The sequence below is a fragment of the Emys orbicularis genome, chromosome 3, assembly GCF_028017835.1.
Source record: "Emys orbicularis isolate rEmyOrb1 chromosome 3, rEmyOrb1.hap1, whole genome shotgun sequence".
NCBI lineage: Eukaryota > Metazoa > Chordata > Testudines > Emydidae > Emys > Emys orbicularis.
Genome location: NC_088685.1, coordinates 149,474,553 through 149,499,561, shown reverse-complemented (window position 1 = coordinate 149,499,561; position 25,009 = coordinate 149,474,553). Strand labels below are relative to the sequence as shown.

The 25,009-nt window shown below is 39.1% G+C and overlaps 1 protein-coding gene across 1 annotated transcript in view; it reads right to left on the bottom strand.

The window, feature by feature from the left end:
- Positions 1-25,009, bottom strand: part of BIRC6 (baculoviral IAP repeat containing 6) — a 332,211-nt gene that overhangs the window by 120,487 nt on the left and 186,715 nt on the right. Inside the window, exons 55-61 of the mRNA XM_065402120.1 lie at positions 23,904-24,684; positions 22,394-22,537; positions 18,437-18,566; positions 14,752-14,883; positions 11,332-11,499; positions 7,393-7,566; positions 1,774-1,970 (exon numbers count right to left, since the gene is read on the bottom strand). Coding sequence (XP_065258192.1) covers positions 1,774-1,970; positions 7,393-7,566; positions 11,332-11,499; positions 14,752-14,883; positions 18,437-18,566; positions 22,394-22,537; positions 23,904-24,684 — 1,726 coding nt within the window. The remainder of the gene's footprint in view (positions 1-1,773; positions 1,971-7,392; positions 7,567-11,331; positions 11,500-14,751; positions 14,884-18,436; positions 18,567-22,393; positions 22,538-23,903; positions 24,685-25,009) is intronic.

Below are 25,009 nucleotides of genomic sequence, written 5' to 3'. Positions count from 1 at the left end.
CCAACAATTCAAGGAAATTAGAACCTGTGAAGGTACTGGGAGTACAGTGTCCAGAAGATGACGGCTTGGTGAGTACACTGAGGTCAGCCAAGTCTGGTGTGGTCTCAGATGCAGTCTTGCATGTTGTGCCATATATATGCTCAAGGTCATGTGGCCTAGGAGCCTCAGAGTTTCAGGCTGTTGAGACTGGATGACATTCAAAGTATGTCACCAGGGATTGGCTCAATTTGAATTGTAACTTTTGGGAGGAACGCCCTGGCCTCGGTAGAGTCCAACATTGCCCCAGTAAATGCTATCCTCTGTACCAGACAAAGGGTAAATTTGTCTGCACTGATCAGTAGAACTACAGCCTTGAAAGTTAACTGAATGAGTTGAACATTGGATACAACCTGAGCCCTGGACCAGCCAGTTGTCCAGGCAACTCTTAATAGTCTCAGCAACGCTGCCATTATGGCCATACTGTTTGTGAACACTTAAGGAGCTGCAGACAGGACAAGTGGAAGCACTGTGATCTGGCACGAACCTGAGGAACGTTTTGTGCCCTCAGTACATTGACACATGGAAGTAAGCGTCTCTAAAAATTGAGGGCAACATACCAGCCTCCAGGATCCCTGGAGGGGGAATAATGGATGCCAGGGTGACCATACAGAACTTCATCTTTTTGAGATAGGTTGAGTTGACGCAAGTTTAAAATAGGCCTGCGACCTCCCTTGGCTTTCAGGATTAGGATTAATGGGAGTAGAAACCCTTCCCTCTTAAATTCTGCAGAACCTCCTTTACTGGTCCCACCTGAAGGACAGATTGAAGCTTCTGGACCAGACGTTCTTCCTGACAGGGGACCTTGAAGAGGGAAGGGGAGGGAGACTGGGAAGGACCCATGACCTGAGCTCAAGTGCTCAACACCCAATGGTCCCTGGTGATACAGGACCAAGCACTGAGGAAGTGGAAAAGGTGGTTTGCAAACAAAGGAAAAATGGGGTATGGCATCATGGGAACTGGTACAGTGTCCTCGAGCATCCCATCAGAATGCCTGTTTAGAACCACCTGGATGTCTAGGTTGGGCAGGCTTTGATGCAGAGATAGAAGGGGGAAGTGGTCTATGCCTATAACCCCTACTCCTTTTTCTCTGCAGGTTCTGACTGCTAGCCGGGGCACAGTACCAGAGGGGTTGTTGAGGCCTATAGTGCTTCCTGGAAGAGGCTGGGGTGTACATCCCAAGGGACTTTAGGGTCACCCTTGAGTCCTTTAGCCCATGGAGCTTCATGTCTGTCTGCTCCGAAAAGAGCAATGATCCCCAAAGGGCAGGACTTGTACAGTCAGTTGGACCTCATACAGAAGACTGCAACCAGGAACTCCTACACATGGCCACTGCCGAATCTATGGACCTGACAGTCGAGTCAACTACATCCACAGCAGCTTGTAATGAGACCCTTGCCACCGATTTTCCCTCATCCACTAGCAAGGAGAACTCTGCATCTGCATCACACTAAAACTGCATTTGGATCCCCAATGAGTAATATACCATTTTATATCCTATTCAGAACTTCTCACTGAGGAAAAATTCCTAACTTCAAAGGTAGTAGATTTTAATGAGGATATTTAATTAGCAAAGCTGGAGAAAATTTCACAACATTTGATCAATCAAATGCAAGGTATAATTCATAGGATGATTTTTAACTCTTAGAAAACAAACCATACAGAAAATATTTGGAAATCACTATAGTAAGGAAAAAACTAGTACATAATTCTAGACAATCAAACTGTTTGACTTACTTGTTGAATTACATCTGGATAAAGCATAGGAAGTCTCTCTGCAATGAGGGCCAACCCACCCATTCCTGCAAAAACTTGTAATGGAGACTGAATGGGACATGTTTCAAGGAAAGATTCATCCAGCACTGCATCCATACACTCATCGCCTGGAGTGACTGCTTCCTCTTCAGGACAGGACCCCAGTAAGTCTGCATGTTCTATTAAAAAAACAGAAAAAGAAAGGAAGAACCAAACCATTAAATGAAGTGGTATCTTAAACATTAGAATGTTTACTTTTTCTCCTCCACTCAGAAAATAAGAACATTTAAGCACTTCAGCTATTATACTTATTTCTTCAGCAAATATTGAAGTCTTCAAGGGGGTTAAACACATCAGTATAAGAATAGCAACAGGAAATCCAACTTTTCTTTTGGTAAAACCAAAACAATATAAAATATTAAGAACAATCTAATTTCCATTGCCAAGTCAAATCAGGTTATTTGACTGTGGACTCATAAGATATGGACCCACGGAAAAAAGAAATTTGGTTCGTTTAGTGAGAGTTATGATCTTCCAGTCAGATGAAGATCTTGGTGGTGCCACTGCAAAATGCAAACTCCAAAATTTTAGAATTAATCTTGGACCCATGACCTGAGCTCAAGTAATCAGGTAAATAATCATTTATATCTTAGAAAGAGTTAAGGTGCTTGCTAAATTAGTGCAAATGAAACTACAGCTATAATGCAAATAGCAGTAAGCAAAGAAACAATTATTTTAAAATAGGCTATTCAGTGAGCCTGAGGCATAAGATTTAGCTTGAGGCCTAGTGATAATAATAATTAGCATAAGGCCTACTATAAGTTAGCATAAGTCAGAAGATTTAGCAATATCTTCTGATAGACTGTTAGACCTCAAAATCTTCATTTAGCTAAACATTCTTAATCACATTATATAGAGAACCATCTATCAGCGTAAATGCTTACAATAGTCAGAACCCCAAAAATTGGTAGCAAGAATGACAAATATGGACAAGAGGCCAAGACTTAACCAAATATGATCTTGAAGATAAGTAGGTGTAAGAAATAGTTGCACAAAAAGGAATCAAACCTGCCCCTCAAGCGGGACCTCAGGATGGCAGGACCGTGGCAACCTAAACACTTATCTCACCACCCCATGGATTCGTGAGTATGTGTGATGTGGATTCTGCTGTTATCCTTGTTTATTTTGTTCTGTGATTTTTCTTATATTGACCATGTTATTAATAAAACTCAAAGCCTTTGTGTATGTCTCACCAATCATCATCAATTAATCTCTAAGTAGTCACCAAAGGACAAACCTGTTATTAGTGATAAGTGCATTTTGCACCCCAAAATAATCATAAGGCTAACCATGTGTTAGGAAATGAGGGCAAATCCAACCAATATCAACTCTGTGGATGGCCTGTAGTACCATAATTATAGGTGACAGTGCACAGGTTACCAGAATTGCAAAATAGTTGGATTTCTACAATCCTTAGGCTTTATTTACAAGACAAAGTCCTTCTTGGTTTGACCTAAGGTGTGAATTTAAGCCAATTTACTAAAACCATTGCAAAACTCTGCACGGACTCCTATTTTAAGAGTGGCTTTTTTCATTTAGCTTAAAATACATTACAAACAAGTCAAACTAAACAGATAGAAGCCACTCTTTGGTCTTATCTACATTGAGAATTAGTGCACTGTACATTCACACTCCAACATGCCATGCACTAAGTCTCTATATAGACATGGCCTTAAGCAAAATAAGAAGTATAAAACCTTGTATGGACAGGATTTAAACAAAATCTTCTTAAATTCATTCCTTAGGTTAAACCTATGCATAGTTCTCACACAGACAAGCCCTTAGATCAGAATGTTTACCCAGTTCCACAGTAGACCCTCACCCCAAGCATGAGGAGCAGCATAAGAGAAATCATGAAGGGTGCTTGTTTGAAAATTTAACATGAGGGTGATGGAGATGTGCATCATTGGCCTATCAATGGTGAGAGCTGATATCTCAATAGTGAACGAGAAATGACAGGTAAGAAGGGGATAGGCTGTGAAAGGTCATGAAAGTGAAAACACACCACTTACATTTGATGCAATAGGAAAGGTTAGCTAGTAGAGGACTGCAAAGAGAGGGATGACATGGACAACAAAAAAACAAACAAACAAACAAAAATTAAGTATATCAGAAGCAGGAAGTCTGCTAAACAACCAGTGGAGCCACTGGACAATAGAGATGCTAAAGGAGCACTCAAGGACGATAAGACCATTGCAGAGAAACTAAATCAATTCTTTGCATCGGTCTTCACGGCTGAGGATGTGAGGGAGATTCCCAAACCTGAACCATGCTTTTTAGGTGACAAATCTGAGGAACTGTCCCAGATTAAGGTGTCATTAGAAGAGGTTTTGGAACAAATTGATAAACAGTAATAACTCACCAAGACCAGATGGTATTCACCCAAGAGTTCTGAAGGAACTCAAATGTGAAATTGCAGGACTACTGTAGTATGTAACCTAGCCTTTAAAATCAGCTTCTGTACCAGATGCCTGGAGGATAGCTAATGTGACGCCAATTTTTAAAAAAGGCTCCAGAGGCGATCCCGGCAATTACAAGCCAATAAGCCCAACTTCAGTACTGGGCACACTGGTTGAAACTACAGTAAAGAACAGAATGGTCAGACACATAGATGAATAGGATTTGTTGGGAAAGAGTCAACATGGTTTTTGTAAAGGAAAATCATGCATCACCAATCTACTAGAATTCTTTGAGGGGTCAACAAGCATGTGGACAAGGGTCATCCAATGGATATAGTGTATTTAGATTTTCAGAAAGCCTTTGACAAGGTCTTCTCACCAAAGGCTCTTAAGCAAAGTAAGCTGTCATGGGATCAGAGGGAAGGTTCTGGTAACTGGTTAAAAGATAGGAAACAAAGGGTAGGAATAAATGGTCAGTTTTCATAATGGAGAAAGGTAAACAGTGGTGTCCCACAGCGGTCTGCAGTGGGCCCAGTCCTATTCAACATATTCCTAAATGATCTGGGAAAAGGGGTAATCAGTGAGGTGGCAAAATTTGCAGATGATCCAAAACTACTCAAGATAGTTAAGTCCAAAGCCGACTGCAAAGAGTTACAAAGGGATCTCACAAAACTGGGTGACTGGATAACGAAATGACAGAAGAAATTCAATGTTGATAAATGCAAAGTAATGCACATTGGAAAAGATAATCCTAACTATACACATAAAATAATGGGGTCTAAATTAGCTGTTACCTCTCAAGAAAGATCTTGGAATCACTGTGGAGAGTTCTCTGAAAACATCCACTCAATGTGCAGTGGCAGTCAAAAAAAGCTAACAGAATGTTGAGAATCATTAAGAAAGGGATTGATAAGACGACAGAAAATATCATATTGCCTCTATATAAATCCATGGTACACCCACAACTTGAATACTGCATGCAGATGTGGTCGTCCCATCTCAAAAAAGATACATTGGAATTGGAAAAGGTGAGACAAAGGATACAAAAATGATTAGGGGTATGGAACAGCTTCCATATGAGGAGAGAATAATAAGACTGGGACTTTGCAGCTTGGAAAAGAGATGACTAAGGGGGGGGACATGATAGAAGTCTATAAAATCATGACTGGTGTGGAGAAAGTAAAATAAGGAAGTGTTATTTACTCCTTCTCATAACACAAGAACGAGGGGTCACCAAATGAAATTAATAGGTAGCAGGTTTAGAACAAACAAAAGGAAGTATTTCTTCACACAACGCACAGTGAACTTGTGGAACTCCTTGCCAGAGGATATTGTGAAGGCCAAGACTATAACAGGGCTCAAAAAAGAACTAGATAAATTCATGGAGGATAGGTCCATCAATGGCTATTAGCCAGATGGTCAGAGATGGTGTTCCTAGCCTCTGTTTGCCAGAAGCTTGGAATAGGCAACCGAGGATGGATCACTTGATTATCTGCTCTGTTCATTCCCTCTGAAGCATCTGGCATTGGCCACTGTTGGACGACAGATACTGGGCTAGATGAACCTTTGGTCTGACTCAGTATGGCCGTTCTTATGTTTTTATGACAAACTGATGGGCTAGGAAAGCGATCACTGCAGCAGCATTCTGAATGGATATGAGCAGGGCAAGACTGCATTTGTCATGTCCAAAGAGAGGGATGTTACAGTAATTGAGATGTGAGATGATGAAATTTGAACATGAGTTTTAGCTGTGTGGGTGCATAGGAAAGGCTGTCTCTTACAGATATTATGCAGAAAGAATCAGCAAAATTTAAGCACAGCCAGGATGCGAGGACCTAGAAAGAGGGCCTAGTTGAAGATGATGCCCAAGCCTGGCCACCCAGGACATTACAGACCTGAGCAATGGGCAAGATGTTGGTGTTGTCCACAGTGATCTAGAAAGGAGATAAGCAAGAAGAGCTTGCAGTGGAAGAGATTAAGGGGTCAGTTTTAGCCATGTTGAGATTGATCTGATAGCTAGACATCCACAAGGAGATGTCAGAGAGGCTGACCAAGATTTTAATTTGGACAGAAGGAGACAAGTCGGTAGTAGAGAAGCAGATTTGAAAGTTGTCAGCATAGAAATAAATGGTAGCTGAAATTGTTACTGTGAGTAACCCTCACAGAAAAATGGAGGATGGATGAAGAGGATCTACTTCAGGACACACAAAAGGAGTGGTTAGAGATAGTAGGAAAACCAAGAAAGGACAGAAACAAGAGAGGACAGGATTTCAGGAAGAGCATAATGGATGGTGTCAAAGGTGGCTGACTGGTCAATGAAGAAGACGATAGAGTATTGGTTCTGAACTTTAGCTAGGAAGAGGTCAATAGAAAATTTGGCGAGAGCATTTCAGTGGAGTGCAAGCAACAGCAGCTGGATTGGAGAAAGCCTACGATCGAATTGGAGGAGACAAACTCCCAGACAGCGACTGTAGACAGCACATTAAAGAAGCTCAGAGATGAAAGGGAGAAGCAACATTAGTTGAAGAGGCAAGTGAGGTGAAGGGTGGCCCTTTTTAGATGGAAGAGACTACAGAAAGCTTGCATTGTGAGGGGAAAGAGCTAGGGAAGAGAGAGAGGTTTAGGAGACGAGTAAGGAGGGGGATGAGTAGGTGCAAAAGAGATGGGATGGAGCCACTGGGACAAGTGGAGAGGTTAGAGGAGGAGAGCAGACAAGAAAATTTCCTCTGTGACATGGAGAAAGAGGAGGGAATTGTAGTGAAGGTGATGATGTACTTGTCAATTTTGTCTTGACAGAAAATCAGTGAGATCCTGTGCGGAGAAAGAAGTGCAGACAGGAAGAGGGGAGGGTTTCAGGACTGAGTCAAATGTGGCAAAAAGGCAGCTGGGAGTGAAGGTATAGGATTCAATTAAACTCAATTAGTATAGTTGCTTTAATTTCATTTTTGTTGTTCTCTGCATCTTATACCATATATCTTTGGAAGTAATTTCACAATGTTTAGTAGTGAAGACCTATGTACTATAAATCTCACCACTTCTCTCAAGCTGCATGATTTAGGAATACCAGCAAGGGAGAAATGGGAAACAGCCTGAAGTTAGGCATGTCTTGCTAAAAATACAGCAACAAAAGTTAAACACTTACCTTTTTCTGTGTGGAGACGCTTAAAGGAGTCTGTCTTTGACAGGCTTGGGTCTGAGATCACTTTGGAGCCAAGCTTAACTGTCAAGTCTATTGATCGGTAGCCTTGAGGGAGTTTACGGTCATATAGTAGAGTCAAAAGCTGTGCAAGTGTCATTTCAGCTGGCAAAGGCTGGCCTAAACAACAACACAACTGGATCATTTTCCGGACAACAAATTTATGAAAATTATTTGATTAGGTTACTTTTAATACACCTTGCTTGTTCATTTATGCCACAGCTACAAAGGAGAATTTAACATCCTTGGGTCCTAACAAGCCTTTACTTCCTGACCACTTCAGTAAAATTTGACAGAGAAGTCCGTAAGTTTAAACTCGTCCTGTCATTGCACTGATTCCATCAGTCTGGAATAGACTATTGGATACCCACATTCACAGATACAGCTCACTGGACAGAAGTATTGGTGCCCCAATGATCTCCATGTATTATGGAATCACCGCTTCAGGTTCCATAATTAATACTAAGTTTTGCACTTTATTATGTATGAAGAACAGCATATCCTCCCCCAGTTACAGCACTTGTTCTGAGTTAAGAATTAATTTTATGAGAATTTACCATTAATTAGTTTATTAAAATTTTAAAATGAGTCCTTTAAGAAATTTTGCACACTTAAAATAATTCAGGACACAAAGTCTGGCATTAACAGAATAATACAGGCTAAAACTGCAAAGCAACAGGATTCTTTGGAGCAATTGCTCGTTCAGAGATTAGTCTTTTTAGCCAGAAACAAAAACTTTTAGAGGCCACTTCAGAGAGAACGTTTGACCTCTTGTGTTTAGGAATTTGACGTAATTTAAGGTAAGCGTTTGCTCCCTCATCTTTTCTTATTGGGAGGCAGCCAGTCTAAGACCACAATAATCTCCAGTTTTAGGACTAAAAAAAGAATGGTCCTGTTGATCTTTTTCAGTGGGAAGAGGGTCTGATGATCTCTTAAAGTAGAATTACTATGTAATTTATAAACTGATTGCTAAAGTTGCAGAAAGGTATGAGGCATACACATCTAATCTCCAAGCAACTGATAACTCCTTTCCCCCGCCAGATGTAAAATCCCATGAGCAGACATACTAAGTGGAGACTGGTAATGGTACCACTGGGATGAGTGTAACCAGATTGACTTAGGTAGGTAACCAAATTGATAGCTTTGATTGTTACTAAGAAGTTTACTCCACAAATCTCTCAGAGAGGAAGCATTGTGTTTGATTACATACCCCATACATCTTATATGTTTTTTCAAGCAGGTAGTTGTCTTGTGTCAAAGCTGCTTCCACTTAAGAAGCAAGCTTTCTTTCAATGGCTGAAGTTGTTTCTCCCCAGGCTGCCAGGGGACCCAATGCATCTCCTTAAAGAGTAAATGAAAGGTCTCTGTTCCCTTAGACAAGAGATACACCTCAAAATGAAGTGACAGAAAACCAAGCCTGCTGCATCTGCCAGACAGAGGCAAAGTCCTGGACTTGTGGGGCAGGTTCTGACCATACAGACAGGTAGCCATCTGGGTACCAAAAATTTAGCCAGTGAGCTGCCTCAAGTAGCGGCTGTGAGTGTAGTTGCTCAACAGTCCACTCCTGGCTGCCAGACTGTGTATGAAAACATGTATTCATTTTACTGGTAATGAAGTGCTCAGGTTTTAAAAAAAAAAGGAAGCATGGTTGAATGGTTAGAGAGGTAGCCTGAGACTTGGAGACCTGGGTCCCTGCATAGCCACAGGCTTCCTGTGGGTGGCCTTGAGCAAGTCACTTGTCCCTCTGTGCCTCAGTTCCCCATCTGTAAAATGAGATTAGTACTTCCCCTACCTCAAAGGGTGCTGTACGGGTAAGTACTTTAAAAACTGTGAGGTAATCAGACACTACAGTGATTGATCATTGTGCTCATCTAATCTGATCTCTTGTGTAATACAGGCCAAAGAATTTCAGAAATTCTTGCATCAGTATCAGTATCTTTCAAAGGGACACTGAATCTTAATTTTAAAAGACTTCAAGTAACAGGGGATCCACCAAATCCCTTGGTAGGCTGTTTCAATGGTTAGGTACCCGCACTTAAAAAAAAAAAAAAAAAAAAAAAAAATGCACCCTATTCCCATTTTGAATTTAACTTCAATTTCCAAACTCTAGCTCTTCTTATGCCTTTGTCTGCTAGACTGAAGAACTCTCTGGAATCAGGTATCTGATCCCAGCGTAAGAACTTTGAGACTGACCAAGTCAACCTCAAAGCCTTTTCTTTACCAAAATAGACTGAACTTCTTAAGTCTCACTATAAGGACGGTTTTCCAGACCACAAGTAATTCATGTGGCTCTCCTCCTATGGCACCCTCAATTTTTCAAAAATTTTAAAGTGTTGACACCAGAACTAACCACAGTATTCCAGTCCTGCTTTTATCAATGTTGTTTCCCTACTAGTCTACATTCCCCATTATCCATCCAAGGATCATGTTAACCCCCTTCAGCCACAGCATTACACTGGGAGCTCATGTTTGGTGGGCAATCCACCATGATCTCCAAGTCCTTTTCAAGGCAGTGCTTTCCAGAATACACCTCCAATCCTGTAAGTATGACATTTCCCCCCCTAGTGGGATGACCTGACATTTGGCTGTATTAACATGCATGTTTGAATAAACCCAGTTTATCAAGCAATCCTGATCGCTCTGCCTAAATATATAGGGAATGTAGTAATTGCCATACTGGATCAGATCTGTTGCCCATCTAGCCCAGTATCATGTTTTTAACAGTGACCAGCACCAGGAAGCTGAATGAACCCTGCAGTAGGGCGATGTGAGACAATCTGTACCCCACTGAAGATCTCCTCATAATCCTTAACTGTCAGAGTTTGACTTAAACCCTGAAACAGATTTTATTTTTTCCAAAAAATTTTAGCATTGACTATAACAACTGTGGATATTCTTGTGTGACCTCAATCCCTAATCCCACTTGAATCTTGACCTCAACAGCATTTTATGGAAAGGTTCCAGTCTAATTACACATTGTGTAAAAAAGTATTTTATTTTACTTGTTGTGAATTCACCACCTTTCAATTTAAGTGAACATCCCCCCACTCTCCCTCATTCTTGTTTTAGATGGGGAGAACAGACGCTCTTCTCTATACTATTTATAACTCTATATTTTATCACAGCTCCTCTTACTTGTCTCCTTACCTAAGGTAAATAATCTCTTTTCAATCTCTCTTCGTATTAGAGTTTTCTGTACCTCTAATGATTCTCATTACTCTTCCCTGAACCCTTCATTCTGCAATAAGGTGACCTGTCATCTTAATTAATTTACCACTCCACCAGTCTGTGTGTCATCTACAAACATTCAAAATATTGAATAGCACATGGCTGCTTTACATATTTTTCATATGAAAATCTGGCTAAGACATGCTATTTTAGGAAGCATAAATATTGTGGCATTCAATCAAGGACACAGACTGGCAAATGAACTTCTCTAAAGCACTAAAAGTTGCTATCCACTTAAGTGACAAACTGGATATAGCTGACTCTTGAATTTATCCTTGGGAGGTCAAAAACAGTGAGGCAGCTTACAAAAACTCTTGTTGCTGGGCTGCAGGGGAATCTTTCTTTAATTAAATTTGCTAGTTTAAGAGCTAGAGACTGAATTTCAAGGGAAGCCAGCATGTCCATACCTCAGTTTTTACAGCCAAGCTTTATAGACACATGAGCTGCTATAAAGCCTCGCTTTCATTTGAAAGGTAGATCAGTGATAAAATGGTTATAACCCTGCAGTAGGTAGAGGTGAAAGAAGGAATGCAGATATCCATCAGCATTATACTTACTATTTAATATTACATGTGTACATCATGTTGAGGTTTTTTTTTTGTAAACTGAAGGGAAAGTTAATTATTTCAACAGTTTAAAAACAGTTCTTGAAGTTACCTGGTAGAAGTTTATGGTATAGATGAAAAACTGGAACGCTAATGGTCTTGCTGGAAGATTCACCTCCTGAGGAAGAGCTACCTACTTTATCTGTCATCATTCTGCCTCGTCTTGATGGTGGACGAGGAGGAGTTGATGAAACAGCTCTTTTTGACTGAGATTTCAAACCTAGTAAAGAAATGAAATGTTCAAAGTCATTTTGGTTTCAAAAGCCTTTCTAGTTAACTGTTTAATGGAAGACGTTCTCATTACTAGCACTAATGGATGGAGACTCACTCACTCACACACACCGACCCCCCAATTGACAAAACCTGCTCTGAACCACTGAATTGTGAAATTCCCATTCGTGATCTTGGAGAAGTACCTGCTGAGGCTGTCTGCTAGTGTATTGTGTATCTGCAGGAGGTGTACTGCTGATAGAGTAATCTGGCATCGAATATACCAGTTACACAGATTGATAGCTTCTATGCAAAGAGGGATGGATCTTGCTCCCCATCCTTGATGTAGAAAACTGTCATTATGTTGTCCAACATCACTTAAATGTCAGGATTGTATAAGTGGTAGGAATTGCTTGCAGGCCTTGTGGACGCCTTGTAATTCAAGGAGGTTTAACGTGCATCCTGAACTCTTGGGGAGTCCATGTCCCTTGAGCTGTATGCTCTTCCAGATGGTTGCCCCAGCTTAGCAAGGAGGCATCCATTAACAAAATTCTCTTGGGTGGGGAAGGAGCGAAGGGGACCCCCACACACATACTCTCTGCTCTCCCACCAAGCTCTCCTGGTCTATGGGAGGGAGCAAGACTAATTTATCCATATTATCTTTGCTTGCCAAGTACACTGGTGGTAAGCAATGAAGGTGAAGTCTTGCAAATGGTGTCATATAGGCACAAGACGCCATGTGACCTAGGAGGATGAGACATGAGCGGATCAATGTCTGTCTGTGGGCTCAGTCTGACTTGCGTGACAAGGTTCTTTATGGACTGGAATCGGACAGAAGTGATGAATAGGTAAGTTTTACCTGAGACACCAAGAGCAAGGTACAAGGGGGAGGTAACAAGCAGATTTCATGAAACATGTAAGGTGGTACATAAGTTGTCTCCGTCTATAAATGCCAAGGTATCTCGACTTAACCCATTGTGTGGCCGAGGGGACAGCAGAGACTCCCACTGCTGACTGAGCCATTCGTTATCACTGGGCACTCGTGTTAGTGTATCTGTAACCACAGAGCCAGGATGCTAGGACTGCGTCTTGAGAGCAATAAATCTGACCGATGGCCTTTGTCATCGAACCGAGCCTGTGGTCTTTCTTATGAGTAACACTGATGTCTGCTGAATTAGCAGGCAGCATTATCTGCTAGTGCTGATAACACTGGAGTTTCAAAAACAGAAGCACTGAGCACATGTAACAGTTTAGCAGCCTGGACAACATTACTGTTGTCCAGGCTGCTAAATGACATTTCAGCCTTCTACACTTAACATGTGCTTGTTGACTTTTTGGGAGACATCAGCAAAAAGTCCCATATAGAATAGTATTGTGAGGAAACTGCAAGTATGACTGGAATGTATGACGTGTTTGCACATTTCATTTATTTTGATGGGAAGACTAGTGTGTGTGAGAGATTTTGGATGAGGAGTCAGGAGAAAAAGATTTTGTGGGTGAGGAGATGGTAAGTGTGTATTTTTGTGAGATGAATGTGTGTGTGTATGGAGAAAGAAGATGATAGGTACAAGTACAGAAATTAGAAGCAGGGAACGTAAGAGAGAAGAAAGATTGTATATTTGGGGAAGAGGTAGATAACCCAACACAGGAGAAGAAAGATGAAAAAGAAGAAGGAGAGAACAATTATTTCATAACATAGTAACTGCTATTTAAGAGAAAAATTGAGAAAGACAAAGGGATAGATACAGAATAGTGAAAAGAAAGAGAGAAAAAACACATAACTGGGATAAAGAAAATTTTTAAAAGGTTTCACTTAATAGAAAGGATAGAAGTAAAATGATGCAATAAAGAACCAGACTTTTAAAGTCTATTTAAAAAAGGGATGGGAGATATAACATGGTGCTTAAGAGAACAGAAATTTGCTTAGGGTCAGCCCTCGCTGGCTATGCTGCCTCTCTCATAACTTTATCTTTTTAAATGTTGAACAAAACTTGTCAAGTTTTCTTGTTCACTAGTACATATGAAAGCGCTGTTTTTTTATTCTGAAAATATAGTAACACTTTAAGGATTAAAGTGGATTAGGAAACACTATTTCACTAGAAGGGTGGTGAAGCACTGGAATGGGTTACCTAGGGAGGTGGTGGAATCTCCATCCTTAGAGGTTTTTAGGGCCCGGCTTGACAAAGCCCTGGCTGGGATGATTTAGTTGGTGTTGGTCCTGCTTTGAGCAGGGGACTGGACTAGATGACCTCCTGAGGTCTCTTCCAACCTTAATATTCTATGATTCTATGATTAGTCACACCCATCTGTTCCTCCATCCCCACTACCTCTCCCACTGAAGCTGCTGCACTTTATAGTCAGCTGAGTTGCATTAAAAATATTTTGAGTAGTGAAACAGCGGCCCAGTTCAGATATAGATGAACCTCTTAAATTGTGTTTAAAATGCTGAAGTCCTGATAGGGGAGACAGTTTGAGAAATACTGGTTTCAAGAGTCAAAAGAAATCAGTGTCCCGCCCTGAGCTCATTTTCATGCCCAGGTGAAACTATGGTAGATCAGCCATCTTCAAAAGATGGTCAGCCAAAGTGTTAAGAGAATACCATGAGTTCCTTAGAAGTTCAGTCATCAGGTCTTAAACAGCAGAACTTCAGAGCAAGATACTGCAATACCTCCTGCAGCCACCTGTTCAACTTTAAATCCCCTCTACCACGGCCAACTTCTCATGTTCAAACTACGGAGTGTACATTCCATTCCAATTTTACAAGAGAAGTTTACATGACTGATTTTAGAAGGATATGAATGAGTTTTCAAAAGGTCTAGGATTTTGGAAAAATCCTCTATATTCATGTGGAATAAAGGGTATTGGTTTTATACGTACTTATCTCCATCGTGACATCTTTTGCCACTATGGAACTATTTGTATTTACCCTGCAAATGGTGTAAATGAAGGTTCTGGGTTTAGGTGATCTTTATAAATACAATATGACACATGCGGGAGACACATGTACTTTTACAAATAGGACTCTTTACCACATCGTAACTCATTAGCGGTCGTGGTTGTACCGGGGCCCATCCCTTGTTGCTAAAGGTCAGTAAGCTTAATTAAGGAATATCATTGTCAAACATTTTCAGTAGTACACCTTTGGTAATAACAATGGTGGGTTTATACGAGTTGACATAATTATTCTCATTTTATGTTCAGAGGGATTGATTTTACAAAAGAGGTGAAAAGGAAAAAAAAAAACAAAAACCACAACACATACCAGAGGCAACAACAACACTGTAATTGTCCTGAAAGCCATTTTCTGCTTTAACTTTTTCTTTCTCTTCGTAGTTCTTTTTTTCTTTATCTTCTTTCTGTTCATTAATTAGTTTAGCTGTGATACTTGGTGTATCTGCAGGAGAAAAAAAAAACCGCACATATTTTATAGGTATTAAGATGTCATGTTGATTTAATTATCATTTTATAATTTCTCACCCACTCACTAGATATTCATTTGGTTTCACTCAATTACCTTGCTGGCTTGGAGCCTTGAGTTCCATTCTAACTACCAAAATTATCTTAAGCTTCTTTAATAACAAAAGACCAGGCATTGACAGAGCACTGACAAGAAGTCTTGCAGCTAATTTTCCTTGGACCATTTAAAGGAACAATGCTTTGACAATCCAGGCAGAAGTTCAAGTATTTAGTTGTTTGTATTCAGGTGATATGACTAGCAGAGTTAGAAAAATCACTGCTACCAACAGAAAAAAGGAGATTAAACAAAGATAAATTACTATGTTTAATTGTAGACAACTGTAGACTTAGATGAGTAAGCCAAAATATTTGAACTTAGATGTCATGTTGTGCATCTCAGCTGCTGAGCACTCTGTTTCCACTGAAGGCAACAGAAGCTGCTGGCACCCAGCATCTCTGAAAAATCAGACCACTTATTTAGATGCAGAACACTAGATATCAGTATTAATCTACTAATGGCAGCAATTAAACAATTGTCAGTTTTCCTTTTGGTTGCATTGGATGATCTCACATTGGTAATGGATGTCATAGTGCATAAATGGCCAAATAGTCTCCTTGTCTACTTCCGATTGGGAAGGTGATCCAGAAAACATCAAAAAGGACCACGTGATCATCCTCATCTCCTACTAGTCAAACGAAACATGGGCCTAGGACCTAGGTGTCCAAGGAGTCACCATGTACTTACTGCAAGGACCCCTTTTATACCACAACTCAGATCATCTACAGTTGAGGCACTGAAAGATAAACAGTTTGCCTGGGGTTCTTCTCCAGATTAATCAAGCATTTTCCTTGCTTGAAGACACAAATTGACCGATGACACCTACTCTTCCATCTGAACCAAATTTCACTTTTGATATAGAGAGAGAATTACAAGACCCCTGAAACCCAGAAAATCCCAGCTATTCTAGAGCTCCTCCAGCATGACAGGGAGCTGTGTCTCCATCAAATCCAGGCAAATCGTGGACACCCGCTGCATTTTATAATCAGGATCCTTAGGTTCTCTGAATGTGCATCATTGGGTTTCTCAGAGCCAACAGGCATATTAGAAACCGCATCTGGGAGGTGTACTTGTAAAGCAAAATTTGAGACTGACCCATGTTGGTATATTCTAGGATGCACTTATATTGGGTCAGTATTATAATCCTCCTAGTTGCTGGTGTTTTAAGTGTTGAGCTGAATGTCATTTCAGTCACCTAATGAGAAGGGAGTGAGCAGTTGCACAGGCTGATTATTTTAGCAGATGCTGCTTCCCTATCTGCAGACGCTGCCAGAAGTAGACTGAGTCACTCTTAAATGGCCCAGTCCCTTCCTTTTGCACGGAGATCCCACTGCCTCTGGTGGTATAGTCAATATTCTTCACAATTATGATGACTTTTGACTACTTGAAATATGGATAACCATGTAGTTACTGCTAATTAGCTCCACTGTATATATAACGGTGTGGTTTTACCCTTCTACAAAAACTATTCCCCTCCCCTTCAGTTCAAATGGAAGGGCTCTTACAACTGGCAGGCCAAACAATATCTTTCTTATCTTCCCTTTGGTCTAAATGGGATAGAAGAGTTAATTTAAAAGGCAAATGCAAAGAGAAAGAATTGAGCTATTGCCATTTTTAACCTCTCTGTGATGCATAAAGGCAGCCAAAGAGGTATTGGGTATTATTATTTTTTTTAAAAGTGCTTCTGCTTGTTTATCATTAGATATTTAAACCTTGTCTACCCAAGTACGCTAAAATACATGGAGAAATAGGGAAATTATAACTTCATAAGAGACGGCAATTTGAGATTAATAGGCAGCAGGTTTAAAACAAACAAAAGGAAGTACTTCTTCACACAACACATAATCAAAGTTCAAATGTACTGTAGGATGTACCGCATTTTTAATCACAAAGCTCCAGTGAACATGATATTTGATTTACTGAAATTTGTCTGGTAATAGAAGTGTCACATACCAATAACTTCATGTATTTTTCTCCCATTTATTTTAAATTGCTATACTCTGATGAAAGATGCTACATTAGTGCAATATGTTACTGGTCATCAGTATGTTAAAAGACTTTGGAAAAAGTTAATTATGAAAAAGTGTCAGTGCAGCACTGGTTGATCACAGAAACAGAGAACACCATATTATCAGCAGATGCAAACAAACATAGCCCCTCTGAAATGCACAAAGTCAATACAGCTACACCAGAGGATTTGACTCAAAAAGTTTGAAAATATAGACATTCCCAGAGCAATTTTAACTGAGACACTCGTATATACTGTCAAAATTACAGCTAAGTATTTGCAAATTCATATGAGGATCTATGAAAATATGTATTTTGTATGGACTCACTTATGTGCAATGTGGCAGAGTTGCAACTGTTCTAGGAACTGTAACTTTGAATTTCCTTTGACTCCTCTAAAATGTCAACAATAGCTTAGCAATACAGACGACCTACTAAAGTTTTTTTTTTTTTTATTTAATATTGTGGTGAATTTTTTTTTTTTTTAAACTTTATTGCATATATAAAATGGCTTAAGAGCTTTTTACCTTGCTTGTTTCTCTCCTTTGGAACATCAAGTTTGATTTTCCTGGTTTTGCCCAAGGACCCCTGAGAGGCCACTGTGATGTTTGTTTATTGTGAACGTTAACCTTAATTTCATGAGCAAGGTAATTGAATCTTTATTAAAGATTGCACTTCTCCAAAATGTTGAACTGGTCCTTGCAGTTAAATAGATATTTAATATAGAAAAGACTAATAGTCTGACTGAAAATCTTGGATTTTATTTTTGGATAAAATAAATACCTCAGTCGTGACCATCTTGTTTGTTCTTGTTTTTCAACTTTATTCATAACTTTCAAAATTAGTTCTCAATTTCCATTGTATAGATAAATATTATTTATATTGCAGGTAAATATGTATGAGTGTAAATTAGATTGAAAAGGATGGTATAAACACTCCACATGGACATCATTTCTGTGATGTTTAACTTGCAATAAACATTAAGCCAATGATCGCCGTAAGGAATTTTTTTAAATTGGGCTTAGACATAGTTAAAGGGAACTTTGAATACTGAACTCAAATATTCATAAGATTTTGGAAGTATCTCAGGAGAAAATTTGAAAGTATTTTAAATATTGAAAATGTAGGCATAGTAATATATTTTGTGGCCTGGCAGCTGAAGATAAGCTCTGAACGGTTAAGTATGTCTAAGATTGCCTCCTCTAAATCTATTATGTAAAGTTGAAAGAACTGTATGTCCAATCTAAAACTGCAACCATTAGAGGAAAGCCTGTGTTATATGTTCCCAAAAAAGTAAAACTTTAATCTCTGATTACTGTCTATTTTGAAACTTTGTTACAAGTATGCAGATATCACGCATATATAATAGCAGACACAATTTTCCCTTAACACATTATAGAATTAAATACACAGTATTGAAACTTGCCTGACACACGGTCAAGAACCTCTGCTAATGTTGTTGAGACAGGTAAGTGAAGAGTACGGAACTTGTGTCCTGCGCCATACATTGGATGTTGGATTACGTGGCTGGTAGCATTAATTCTACCTTTGTACAGCTAAAAATAAATAAAAACCAGTTACTTGCAAGTATTCAGAAATAAGGCCAACAATCATGACAAGTTGTTAAACTATATTAAGTAAAATCACAATATGCAGCCATTCACTCTCCAGACCAAAAGAAATTTTTTTGAAAGTATGCCAACTTGATAAGATGGTAAAATGATTCATCACAAATTAAAAAAAAAATTTTTACACAAAGAAAACTGCTGCAAAAATCTGTTTTTGTTTAGCACTCAGAAAATAAACCAATAGTCTTTATTTTTATTTTTAAGTTCAGTACAAGACCTTCTCTCATCATCTTCAGTGTGCACGCACCTGACATGTTAGGTACTTTGGGTTTAATTTCTTTTCTTTTTGAAAGTAAAAAAATTCTCCCCCACTCCAATAAGCTTTGCACAGAGGTGGTTACTACTCTTGAGAAATCAACAGAAAAAAAAGTTGAAGATCACATACCATTTATGAGTAATCAGAAATATAGTTAGCAAAGTAATTCTAGATTTAGCAATAGGTACTTTGCTTTTATAATACAAGAACCACTAAAAAGTTATTTTAAAATAACTGAAAATAGCACTTCTCAACCCAAATTACCTCCCCCATTTAAATTCATATCCGATTTCTTTAGTTAAAAAATTTTTTAATTGCTTTTTATTCCTCCTAGCTTTCCAAAATCCTCCCTGCCCTGCATAGAAAGTTATTATTCTGTTACTTCTTGCTCATCAACAGAATTGTTTACTAAATCCCAAATGCAGGGCCAGTTTATTCCTGTGCAACCCAATCAAAAGCAGAGGGGTGATGGGTGTCACTGGGGCAAAATTTAGTCAAAATTCGTTTTTTATGACATCTGAGAACTCTGTAGTGTTTGAAGGGTGTGTTGCTATAGAATATTTGCTGTTCTGAAGATCTACTCTTTACAGTAAATGCCATTTCTGATCAGATTACTCTACCCACCCAGTTAGAGCTAACTTACACCCTGTTCTAGGTAGTTTAGGTGAAAAGATATAAATGTGCAACCCAATCTTTTAACAGATTCTGTATGTTGCAAATATATTTTAATTGTTCTGTGCACATCCACATTATGCTAGGATTTTTTTCTTCAGATGTTTGAGATTGAGCAAAAAGAAATAAAAGCTATATCCTAAGAACTATGGAATCCAAGTCAAGTGACAAAAATGACTTGAGTTTAGATAATCACTTTGTAACCATGGAAAGACAGGATCCTGGTTTCTGTAAGAAGGCAGAGCCCTTTCCCCCCCATGGGGTTTTAAGCTGCTGGAGCTGTTGGTAAAAACCTTCAAGATCCAATGTCTGCCATCATTCAATGGGTAACTAGTGAGGAAACACAAAGGAACATCCCCAAGAGAGCCCAAATCTTACTCCAGGGATGTATGGGAGACAAAGGATAGACTCCTCGTCAAGGGATCTCATTAACCACTTGAAGGCCTAAGACATGGAAATGTTCCTCTTGGAGGTGGATGGAATAGTCTTGGGAATATATATTTGGAGTTACCTTGATGGGTCTCAGGACTGAAGCAGACTGACTTGCCCTGGACATTGAGGAGAACTGACCTACCTATGCAGTTATCTCCAGAGGAATCTCGTGTAGGTTAGGATGGGTGTGTGAGAGAGAATTCCCAATAAGTCATCCAGACTCTGATCCCCTTCTTGGGGGGAATTGAGGGTTCAAGGACTGGGGACAACTGTGGTAGAGCGCCCCTTCTGTGGCTCCTGAGAGGGAGGTCCCTCAAAGAGAGGCACCATCATCACAATTTTTGCTTCCTCTCTAGCCAGATCCACTATGCTGGGTAAAGCACGGTGGGTTGGTGGGAGAACAAAGCCAAGGTGAGACGTTTAGTAAATAGTATCATTTTGGACAAAATCTTTTTTCTTTTTAAAATCTCCAAATTTTACTTGAGAAGGAAAGAGGAAGTGGGGAACAGCTGTGAAAATTGGCTTTAAAAGCCAAAAAAAAAAAAAAAAAAAATAAAGGAAAGGAAGGAGAACTGAGCAACTGCTCTGTTCAGCCGCATAGAGCCAAGAGTCTGAAGAACCACACTTTGGTTTGTGGCCAAGCCCTACAGACACTGTAAAGGCATTTGAGATCCCTCTGGGATGCTAGAAGAGATAACAGAATGTACCTCAATGGGTGATAAGTAATGGTCCAGAAACACAGATGCTGAGCTGACTATAAAACCTAGCAAAATTCTGAATTGAACTGATGTCAATTCAGATTCTCTGAATCATTTTTCAAATTTGTTTTTGTATGCTTCCAGTTCTTTGTGTGGTAATATGATTTGGTTCTCAATAGCATTGTGACAGTAGGTGCAGCCTGTAATGTCGCGTTCCTTTGAAGTCTTTTTCAATGGCTTTTGCTAAATTAGTAACTCTCTGCAGAGTCTCTTGCTATGTAAAATGCTTGCTTTTCATGAAGAGGGCAAATTTCATACTTTTGGTAGTTGGATGGAAATGTAAACACACTCTTCTGGTGCTCCACCAAAAGTGCCATTGGGAAACTTGGGCATCAATCCTCCTTTTTAAAAAACGTAAATAGAGTGTCATGGTGACTAGGCAAGAACCTCTGAACTTCCTCAATATACCTTAGGACTGTGTTAGATGTTCCTTTCTCAACAGGTTTAAATACAGTGTTGAACATTATATGTTAGCAGTTTAGGATGATTGCATTTACGAAGTTGCACTTCTTTATTTTCATTTTTGTTTTTTGAACTGGTAGCAAAGATCTCCTTGTCATATTTCTTGGTATTTTTAGATGGCACTGTCAACTGCTTGGATATAATATTCTATGGTTTACTTTTCAAATGTAGAATCAATAGTGGGGATCAATAAGCGGGAAAGCAATTTTCCCAGTATTGAAGTATTAGATGGTCTCAGTTCTTCCTTTAATTTTTCCCTTACTTCTTCACTTGTAGCATCAAGCAGTGGACTTGCGAATTTAAATCGGTCTTAATGAGTATATCCTGGGTGCAGTGCTTCAATTATTTCTTTAAATTGCTCATTTTGTATTATATCCAAGAGGATGTTGGCATAAAAGAAAGCTGCAACTTTACCTACTTCACGTTTGTCTTTTTTTTTTTTTTTTTTTTTTTGGGCAAAACATTTTTCTTGTAAATAAATTCTCTTACTACTTAACTCTTTTTTTTGGTTTTCATTGCTTCTATCTATTGGCAGTCTCAACTGCCACCACTTCCTTCAATAATCAGGCAACCAAAATTAAATTAATACAATGATGTTTGGTAATCAGTGAACATTAATCATTCATTGACCAGCTTTCAATTTACTACAGTTAGAATATGAGAGAACCATCTAATGAATTCAACACTCAACACTGAAAATTAAGTGCTAAATAAATTCATAAGACATGTTATCAGAAGTCCCTCAAGAGGTTCCAGATTCTAGCGAACTGAGATCCTCTAAAAGTTTGTAACTCCACTCACTTCTCTCTCTCCAGTGATAACTGATTCAATCCACAAATCTCATCTCTCCAATCAACAATGATTCCACCAAATCCCCTTCCCGGGCATTCAATAACTTCTTGTGTCAGATAGAAGAAGAATTACTTGTGGCTCTTTTAAATGTTACATTTATGTAAATAGGTCAGAGTGATATACAGCAAATTAAAAATCTAGAAAGAGCCCTTCAACCCTCTCCCCACATCCACCAAAAAAGTAGTTATCACTATTCCGCAATAAATATAGTAAAGAAAGCTGTCATTGTTTGCTAAAAAAGCAGAATCAACTGTGAGAATGTACAAGTAGTGTGTAGTCAGATCGAATTGACAATTCATAATGTAGATACACAAAAGACCTACTGGACATGGGGACTGAAGAAACATTGTCACTTTTTCATCCTCCAGCATCAACTGCAAAAATAGCCTTCTAATAAACCCTGAAATGTTTCCAGATGTTGGGAGGTTCCCTCGTTGAGGAGATGACTGGAACAATTCACAGAGAACCTGAAAATGCAAGATTAGATAAAATTTTAGAATATGACCGTGCACAAACCTATAAAATATAGTTCTGCATTATCATTAATAGTGCAGCATGGCCATTAATTTTTAAGATTTGCCGCCACTTATTTTTCAAATTAGGGTTTAAATGATCTCATCTTCAATTTATCACCAGAGGAGGATAAATGGTTACCTATGAACAGGTTACCAACAGCAAAACAAGTTAAAAATGAATTAAGAGTAAAAAAACAAAAAGCAGCATAGGAGTCAATATAATAATTCAAGTTTATTTTTAAGGCAATATTGTGAAAAACAAAGGCTAGTTGACAAAAATATGGAGAGGGAAAGTCAATCTTGACTAGGTGTTGCATCAAGAATGTGAAAAGTAATTTTTCTGCTTTATGGAGGAATTTCACTACACTGGGGTGAAGTTCTTCTCTGGAAATGGCCTCTTCTTACTCAATTTATCTGATCCTAGTATGTATTCAGACTTAATTTACAGATAAAAATTAAGTAAGCAAAAAAAAAATCACTTTTTTTTTTGTTTTTTAAATGTTTTCCTCCTGTTGGCACTGCAGAGCTAACGGCTAAGAGGACATGAACTACAGTAGATGCTTGTTTGCAGCATCATCTTATAAGAGCAACCACCGCTTACGAGCAACATTTCCCCTGGGAACACTTTCCCTACTGTGAATTGTCGACACTCCCCGTAACAGCAACAGTCACTTGGGGGCGCAAGATAGCAAAAGGGCACCGGTATGTTGCTACTAAAGAGCATCTGCTGCAATTCCATTCTTCTCAATATGTTAACAGAATTCCAAATGCAACGCCACATTCTGCTTTCTGTTACCTGTGCAGCAATCAAATGCACTGAAAGCAATAAAGTTGCTCAAGCATCTCTGCAAAGTGTTTTTATTAATGAGAGAGAAAAACACACCCAGTTTTATCTTCGGATTCCAGATTAAGAGTGCACAATTGGGCAAATTTGATTTACAAACACACGACCAAGGTGCCATTCTTATAGTGAGTTAGCAAAACAGAAATGAACTTTAATGTAAGTGACAAAACAGAGCCCCAAGTGCCATACTGAATATTGTACTAGCGGGCAGAAGAATTAATCTCTCTTCCATCAAACAAAGCGCAATGTGCTAATATTTCATGATGCAAAACCGTCTCCATTAAATGGCATATTAAAGAATCAAATCTACAAATAAAACAAAATATACTGCAGAATCTACATTCACATCCCTTAATCATCCAATACGCTATTTTTTCCTGTGTAAAATTTAAGCCACAAAAGCTCAAATCTTGTACCAACTAAATTTACACTTAAAAATAATAAAAGTTACAGATTAAGGTTTTGCTCTTTTACCTGTGCCATCAGCCTCTGGTTATTAGGATGGCAGGAGATGCACTGTAAAAAGAATGCAACGGTTGCATTTTCAATTGCGGTCCTTTGCTGAGTGGTCAGTCCTGTTCCTGCCGTTGAAGAAAGCAAAGTAGATCTTGCACTGGTCTGTTGCGCTTCCACACTGTGTCCTCCAGAAGTAGCACCAGAATGGCACAACAGAAATAAAAGTGCTGTCCACAGTGGATTGACTTCAGAACCACCCAACCAATCCTTCATGATGTGGCTGTTACCAACTTCTGTCAAAAACCTGAGTACAGGAGCAACTAGGTCTGCCGTGATCGGCATTTTATTAAAGTGCTGTGGAACATGATGTCTCCTGAGTCTATCCTGGGTAATATCCACAGACTGAGAAGTGCAGTCAGAGCTGGAAGTATGGTTAAAGCAGAAACTAGCAAGGCTTCTTACAAGGAGAGAGGGCAAACCTGAGTCCAATAATTGCTTGATAGCTTCGGGAGACTGAGATGAGGCAGCAAGGGTAGCCAAGTGAGACTCTGTTAGTGCAAGAGGTGCTTGTGCATTTTTAGAGTCATCTGTTAAAGATGAACTAAGGTCCTGTTTTTTGCTGTCATCCGTCATAGACAGTCTATGTTGACACTGCATTGGAGGAGGGGTAATACCCATCCAGCCCATGAGTAAGGAAAAGTAATTTGGGTGGATGTGGCACATTGAGCAAAGCAAACTATCAACAGCTTTCTTCAAAACCATGTTGCAGGGAAGAGACATTGACCAGTTAAAGAGTGACCTAGAGGAGAAGGAGAAAAAAGAAGACAAAAATTTGCCACTCGTTTTCTCTTGTTAGTCAAAAGTTAATAAAAATGCTTTCCAAAGATACTATAAATGAGTTTAATTATGCTACTATATTCAGAGGTTTGTAGAACTTTTTTTAACTAACAAATATCTGAGAATGTTAGCCTACTTGATATCACAGCATAATCTGGACACTGCATAAAAATCACTATATTTGAATTTATTTCTTTAGGATATATTTAATACAGCTATTATCTAGTAGATTGCAGACGAGGGCTGTAAATCAAGAGACCCAGGTCATGCAACTGTACCATTTAGGT